An 8,126-nucleotide genomic window follows, 5' to 3' on the forward strand; every position below is an offset into this window, starting at 1 on the left:
GAATTATGTACAGTAGTGCCTCGCAAGACAAAAAGAATCCGTTCTGTGATTCTCTTCGTCTAGCGGTTTTTTTGTCTTGCGAAGCAAGCCCATTGACGGATTAGCGGATTAGCGCTATTAGTGCTATTAGAGGCTTTTAGCGGCTTATCAGCTTATCGGATCAGCTGATAAGTGGCTTAGCGGCTTAGAAAAAGGGGGGGAGGAAAAAACCCCCGCAGGAACTCACAAGACATTGTCGTCTTGCGAAGCAAGCCCATAGGAAATTCGTTTTGCGAAGCACCTCCAAAACGGAAAACTCTTTCGTCTAGTGAGTTTTCCGTCTTGCGAGGCATTCGTCTTGCGGGGCACCACTGTATGTATGTCATAGGTTTAGCTACGATTGCAGGGAGTGGGAACAGGCGACCCCTTCCGACTGTACAATCCTGTGATTCTGCGGAATGCATTTGAAAATATAAAAGAGAGGAAGAGGAAAGGTCCGGAAGAAGCAGCAGAAAGGGACAAACAGGGTGGGGGTTGGTTTGGAAAAGGTCATACCCACAAGGTACTGGCACTGACGGGTGTAAACGCGGACGACCCCAAACTGAAGCTGGGCGGAGAGGTAGAGCGAGAAGCGAGGTTTGGGAGCCCCAGGCACAGGAGGCGGGACCTGGACGAGAATGAAGGCCATGATCTCCTCGCTGAAACAGGAGGGAAACAAGAGGCGTCACCCGCACAGCGCCCGCCTGGTCTGCACTCGGCTCTGGATGCAATGCATGCCCACAGGATCAGGCCAATGCCAGCCTCCTCCAGCACCCTTCCCTCCCTGCGGCCAGCCGGGTGCCTCACACAGTATATCGCTATACAGTGGTACCTCAGTTTAAGAACAGCCCTATTTACGAACTACAGTGGTACCTCATAGAATCATAGAATCATAGAGTTGGAAGAGACCCCAAGGGCCATCGAGTCCAACCCCCTGCCAAGCAGGAAACACCATCAGAGCACTCCTGACATATGGTTGTCAAGCCTCTGCTTAAAGACCTCCAAAGTAGGAGACTCCACCACACTCCTTGGCAGCAAATTCCACTGTCAAACAGCTCTTACTGTCAGGAAGTTCTTCCTAATGTTTAGGTGGAATCTTCTTTCTTGTAGTTTGGATCCATTGCTCCGTGTCCGCTTCTCTGGAGCAGCAGAAAACAACCTTTCTCCCTCCTCTATGTGACATCCTTTTATATATTTGAACATGGCTATCATATCACCCCTTAACCTCCTCTTCTCCAGGCTAAACATGCCCAGCTCCCTTAGCCGTTCCTCATAAGGTTACAGACGCTTCAGGTTACAGACTCCCCTAACCCAGAAATAGTACCTCGGGTTAAGAACTTTGCTTCAGGATGAGAACATAAATTGCGTGGCGGCAGCGGGAGGCCCCATTAGCTAAAGTGGTACCTCAGGTTAAGAACAGTTTCAGGTTAAGAACGGACCTCCGGAGCGAATTAAGTTCTTAACCCGAGGTACCACTGTATGAACAAAAATGCAAAATACATAGTAAAAACAGACAGACCTCAGCTTAACATGGAAAATGGGAGTGTGGCACTCAAAACGAAAGTGTAACACCCAAAACAGAGTTTATAGACCAGAACACTTACTTCTGGGTTCACAGTGCTTGGGTTCCAAGTTGTTTGAGTACCAAGGCGTTTTTGAGAACCAAGGGTACCGCTGTATTGGCAGAAGTTGGCCACAGGTTTATCTTTCCAGTGCATCAACACCAGTCTTTTGGCCATAGCAAAGGCACAACAAATCCATTTACGTTTGTCCAGAGGCAGAAACCCGGCTGCCAACCCAACATCCTTTCATCAATCCTAATTTATATACGCATTTTCACTGTTCCCAACCCTAATCCTGCGGAAAGCCATCTAATTAGATTTTAATTTGATCCTGACTTGTTTTTGAGAGGTAATTTAATTATTGTTTGATTTTAAAGCAATGTTATACATTTGATGTTAGCCACCCTGAGCCCGGTCTTGGCCAGGAAGGGCGGAATACAAATAAAAGTTTGCCGTTGTTTCTTCCATCCCTTATTGTGCCTCTACTCACCAGGTTCTCGGGACATTGACTTTCAGGTACTCCCGCTTCAAGAGTTTGGCTGCCCCAGTTGCTGCCAACCTGTGAATAAGATGGAGGAACCATCAATTTTTTTGGGAAGGCAAGCAGGCAGCTGCCAGCACCTTGCACTGCCCCCCCAGCCACACTATCAGAGCAAAGTCCTTACCAGATCGTAGCAAAACATCCCGTATGACGTTGCAACACGTTTGGGTAATAGAACATTTCAGAGAGTTTCCACTTTTCTAGTATTGAGGTTCTGAGGCTCTTGGGAGCTTTTCTTCTGCAAATTATCGCCCGGTTGTATCTCAAGAGTAGAAGGACCCCCTTTCCCAATTTGTTAATGGCCCAAGTGAGCGGCAAAACGTTGAGAAATGCAGCCGATCCTTCAGACCTCACAAATTCAGTGACTCACCGCTGGAGGCAAAAGATTATGATGGGGCCTGTTCTTTCCTAAAACTAATTTGGGACAATTTTATCACAAAGCCAATGGCCGTGCCAGTTTGATTCCCAAATTTGATTAATTAAGGGAGATGAGATAGTAAGCAGCGAACTGCCAGGAATGAGAGCTGTGTTTGCTGTTGAGTTTAATGAAAGACAGTTTGATGTCAGATGAAGAGAATATGCAGACAAAAGGATTTTAATCTATTAGCGGATGTGCCATTTAGTGGCAATATTCGTTCAAATGGTGAGTTGTGAGGTGTAATCTCAAAATTCTCTAGAAATCTATTAGTAAGTTCATACCAAATGTATAAAATGTATGGGGCGGGGGTGGGGGGAGGATAGTTAAATTCCCAACTGATCACACAGTTGAGAATATTTTTAATGGGAAGCAAATAAAGAGTATTAGCTAGGAATACTAGCACAGATAATGATTAACCGGGACTGGAGAAATTAATAAGCAAATAAGAAAGGTCACCTCCCAGACCATTAAATATTGAAGCAATAATTCATTGACCACTATTAAACATGTCTAATTATGGTAATCAGAACAGTTAAAACTAGGGTGATAAAAGAGAACCCAGAAATTAAAGAGGGTTTAGCAACCCTGTGTGCTTTTAATAAAGAAGGTAGTCAATAAAATATTTCTGAGTGGCTAATTACAGAATGAGATGTGATTAATACTTATAGTAATTGGGCAGTTTTATAAGTAACCACCATATATATCAGGAAGAAAGGCTTGGGTTTCTTTGTTTTGTCTGGCTAAGATTTTTATTTTTATTGAATTTTTATTTTAAGAAATAGCAGCAAGAACTAAGAAATAGTGGCAGATTATGACTAAACCACCACCACCACCCCCCGCAAAAAAGGGAGATACTGTCAGCAATTAAGATTCCTAACACTAAATGAAGACCTAGTAAATTAATTGGGCTGCAAATGCAATAATTAAACAGGGGGTTACTTGGACTCAGCACCACTGGCTGCTACTGTTAATAAAAGCCAATGATTCTAAAAGGCGAATGTGCTAAAAATTAGAAATATAAACGGACAGTCTAACTTGGAAGCCACTCTTAACCCTCTGCAGCCACTGGCTAGGACCAAAGTGAGAGACACAGGCAACAGCATTGTCAATAAACGAAACACCTGCGACCAATCCCTGCCGTTTTCTGACGTTCTGACCAATGAAAACACCTCCCTCTTTTAACTATCTCGACCAATCACTGCAGGCGAAGCCACGTGCGAAAACTTCTCTCCAAGCTTGGAGACACGTTCTTCGCCTCTCTCCAGTTCCAACCAATCAAATCTCTTTGTTTCTCTCCCCCCCCTTGACCAGCCCTCCTCTTATTACGTTGCAGAGTTCTAACCAATCAAATCGCTCCGCTGCGCTTGGCCTGTTCAGATGCGCATCTCATTACCCCGTCCATGATCTCAATTCCTTGTACTGAACTGAGCTCGTCCAATGGGCAGGCTCCTCACAGAGTTCTAGCCAATAAGATCGACGCAAGGGCCTCCTCCTTTGAGAAACAGTTTACCTTGTTTCTTGATTTTTTTTCTTTGCCTGTCAACTCACCTATTGCCCAAGCCTGGCCAATGAAATCAAGGCACGTGACCGGAATAGTGTCCAATCATGGAGAAGGGGCGGTTTTCCCGCCAAATTAAGTTCTGGGTCCGTTTTCTCTTCAGAAATTCCAGACACAATTAATGTATCAGTTAATAGGAGCCTAGTGCAGTAGTCTCCATATATGTCTCTGTATATACCAAAACCACTCACCCTAAGGCTGCAGAATTATCAGCAAATAAAGGCAATTAAAGCCCCAGGCAGGCCTCTGGGGCCCCTAATTCTCTCACAGCTTGGCTTACCTTGCAAGGTGGTTGTGAGGGCAAAGGGGAACAAGAGGAAAACCAAGTTTAGTCACCCCAACACAGAAATAGGATGCAATAAATCACCAAGAGTTTTCTGGGTTCGGGGGATTTTGCATTTATTTATAGCTTAGTTTAACTCCCAGCCCAAAAAGAGTTTTGAACCCTTTACAAGAGTGTTCAAGCATCAATATTAGAGTGTATTCATCAGCACCAAAAATGGAACTGCTGCACAATATGTGCGAATGGATAATTAAAACGCAATGGTCACTAAGCTGACAGGTGTTTTTTTAAAAAAATTGCAGATCAGTTGCCAGAAAAATAAGGGCAAGGTCGCCTCAACTATTTTAAGGTGATTGATTCATTTCACTTTCTAGGGTAATGAAAGAAAGAGAAGGTTCAGATTACTGTTGGGGTTTTTTAAAAGGCTCCTCAGGCTGACCATCTCTCAAACGCAAAAGGACAATGGATTGAGAGGGAGGAGGAAACAAGCAAACTGGGTTTCAAGTTATTAGGTACAGATTGTTCTAATGGCCAGGTGGCTTTTTGCACTGCGCTCCTGGCCTTGCCAAAAAACGAAAAACTGCAGCAGCCGGAGAGGTGGGAAGGAGGGCCCATTCACTCTGCTGAGAGCAAATCCTCTCCTGAAAGTGCTTGTCCATCATACAGACCTCTGTTTATAACTTTAGGAACTGGTTCTTCCGCTCTCTCCCCCCCCCCCACTTCTTGCATTTTAGGGGGTTGGACTAGAGGACCCCCCAGGGTCCCTTCCAACTCTACAATTCCCTCCCCATCCTGTTTTCCTTTTGTGCCTTGCCTTTTGGGTTATCGTTTTAAGCAGCTGTATGTTTTGCAATGACAAACCTAGACAGCATCTTAAAAAGCAGAGACATCACTTTTCCAACAAAGGTCCGCATAGTCAAAGCCATGGTTTTCCTAGTAGTGATGTATGGAAGTGAGAGCTGGACCATCAAGAAGGCTGATCGCTGAAGAATGGATGCTTTTGAATTCTGGTGCTGGAGGAGACTCTTGAGAGTCCCATGGACTGCATGAAGATCAAACCTCACCATTCTGAAGGAAACCAGCCCTAAATGCTCACTGGAAGGACAGATCCTGAAGCTGAGGCTCCAAGACTTTGGCCACCTCATGAGAAGAGAAGACTCCCTGGAAAAGACCCTGGTGTTGGGAAAGATGGAGGGCACAAGGAGAAGGGGACGACGGAGGACGAGATGGTGGGACAGTGTTCTCAAAGCTACGAACATGAGTTTGACCAAACTGCGGGAGGCAGTGGAAGACAGGAGTGCCTGGCGTGCTCTGGTCCAGGGGGTCACGAAGAGACGGATACGACTAAACGACTGAACAACAACAACAACATGTTGTGCAAGCCTTTTCCGGCTAGAGTGGGATGAAAATACCCCCAGATAAATAAGAAATACAACTTTAGCCCTCAAGTCCTGTTTGCAGACTTCTTGCTTGGGCGCTATGGAGAACAGGATGCCAGAATAGATAGGCTTGATCCAGCAGAGTTCTTCTTATCTGAAACAAAAATCGCTGACACCCTTAGGATCCCAATTGTTTTTTTGTTTTTAAATGGTGGGAGACACAAAACACTGGAAGCCTGGGGTAGCAACGAGAGTGTAATAAACGAAAATCGGCCCTTATTCCCTTATGGGGAGCTCTTATAGAGTCCTCCATGCAGGTTCTCCATTTGCCGGAGAAAATAACAGAGGCCAACCAGAGATTATTGAGAAGCAAAGCAGCTAGTAAGCCTGATCTTTATCGAACGGTTGCAACAGGGTGTCCCCTTCACACGCAGCAGGAGGACCCAGAACCCAGGTGTGCCCGCCCTTATATATACATTTTAAATTGCCAGGCCTGGAGTCCAAGACCACCCCCAGACACATCATACCTACCGTATTTTTCGCCCTATAGGACGCACTTTTTCCCCTCCAAAAATGAAGGGGAAAATGTGTGTTCGTCCTATGGGGCGAATGCAGGCTTTCGCTAAAGCCTGGAGAGTGAGAGGCATCGGTTGTGCACCGACCCCTCTCGCTCTCCAGGCTTCAGGAAGCTATCCGCAAGCCTTGCAAGCCCGGTGGGAGTTCCCGCGGGCTCGCAAGGCTTGTGGGTAGCAGTCTGCAGCCTGAAGCACGGGGCTTCGGTTCCCCGACCTGGTTTGGAGGCTGGCGGCGGGGAGAAGCGTGCTTCTCCCCGCCGCCAGCCCCACAAGCTCGGGGGACAGCAGGGAGGTGCAGCGCGCCTTCCCGCTGTCCCCCAACCTGGTTTGGGCTTCAGGCAGATATCCGCAAGCCGTGGGAGCCCGGCGGGAAGTCACGCCGGTCTCCCAAGGCTTGCAGAGAGCTGCCTGTTCTGGGGGCTGGGGTCGGGGAAAGCTCAGGCTGGGGGGGAAATATTTTTTTTCTTTATTTCCCCCCAAAAAAACTATGGGCCGGTGCGTCCTATGGAGCGAAAAATACGGTACATCACAGAAAGGGCAGTCCACAACAGAAATCTGAGTGCGTTGTTTACCTCCTGTCTGGCAGGTTACCTGCTAATGCTTACTTGATTAGATACCCTGGGGAGCCTGGCTAGTATTTTGTAATGATAACTACTTAGTTCCTGAGCCAGGTCACAGGCTCACCCTATTCATACACAGACATACCCTTAAGACAGGATTTGTGAATGAAAAGACAATGGGGAGGCTTTTCCATTTTCCTTGACCTTGCAGAGAAAACATTTGGTCAGTTTGGGAGTCAAAATGGTTTCACGGCCGTTTTCCTGTGCTGCTTCAGACAAGTGGTATATATATTTATGTACGTGTTTGCTTGGTACATTTATGAACATTTATTATACATATAAGACCTTAATTTTTTTATTTCAAGAGTAAACTGGTTATTCCCACTGAACAGCTTTTGCAGCTGTTGATGACTGATGAGCACACATGCATGAATCAGCAAACAAGCAGAGTATCGGTTCAGGGAAACCACAGGGAAAATAATGGTGACTCATCAACCACATGTGAGGCTTAGAAGAGACCAGCGCCAGAGTTACGTAACACAGAATCATACTCGTTTTTTAGGGAGCCCTATACATAGAATCTGACCAAACTGAATGAAATGTGCTTCCAAGTGAAGGATTATTAGGACTAAGGGGTGTAACTGGTCAATTTGGGCATGGATCTTAGGGTAGGTATTTGCTTTTTTGATGTGGGAACTGAATTAACTTCCCATTGTGAAAGCTTCACTTTCACTTCCTATTGTGAAAACTTCCAAGGTCTCAAAAGAGTAACTACAGCTTTTTGGGCTATCTCTGGAGAAGAGAGTGGTCTCTCTCTCTTTTTGTAAAGTACCTTTCCTCGTATTTCCAAGAGAGACAGCATATAAAAAATGACAAGAACATAGTAAAAGAGAGGGACAAATGGGGGGGGGGGGAGAGAGAACCATTTCAGAAACAAAATTAGCCACTTACGCCTGTTCCTGGCATGCACACTGTGAAAACTCAAAGAAGTAAACGCCCAGATCAATATTGAAAAGCAAGAGATAGAAAGAAGAAGCCCCAAGGATTCTGTTTGTTTTAAGTGCCTTTCCATTATCGTTTTTGAATTTTGGGAAAAGGCTGCAGAGTTCAATTCAGTGAAAGGAAAATGCTTAATTGATGCCTATGAGAGTGTTCCCTGGGATGCGTTACTTGAGAACACAATGGAATCTGTCTAGGGGCTCCACCTCTCTGGTTGCATTCTGGATAAAATG

General features: G+C 45.7%; 1 protein-coding gene across 1 annotated transcript in view; it reads right to left on the reverse strand.

Moving 5' to 3' along the window:
• REC8 (REC8 meiotic recombination protein) overlaps positions 1–4,602 on the reverse strand; it is a 28,555-nt gene extending 23,953 nt beyond the window's left edge. Inside the window, exons 1-3 of the mRNA XM_082197690.1 lie at positions 2,246–4,602; positions 2,071–2,139; positions 535–677 (exon numbers count right to left, since the gene is read on the reverse strand). Coding sequence (XP_082053816.1) covers positions 535–677; positions 2,071–2,139; positions 2,246–2,301 — 268 coding nt within the window. The 5' untranslated portion in view covers positions 2,302–4,602. The remainder of the gene's footprint in view (positions 1–534; positions 678–2,070; positions 2,140–2,245) is intronic.
• Positions 4,603–8,126: the final 3,524 nt, after the last annotated feature.

This window comes from Podarcis vaucheri (genome assembly GCF_965113315.1).
Source record: "Podarcis vaucheri genome assembly, chromosome: 13".
Taxonomy (NCBI): domain Eukaryota; kingdom Metazoa; phylum Chordata; class Lepidosauria; order Squamata; family Lacertidae; genus Podarcis; species Podarcis vaucheri.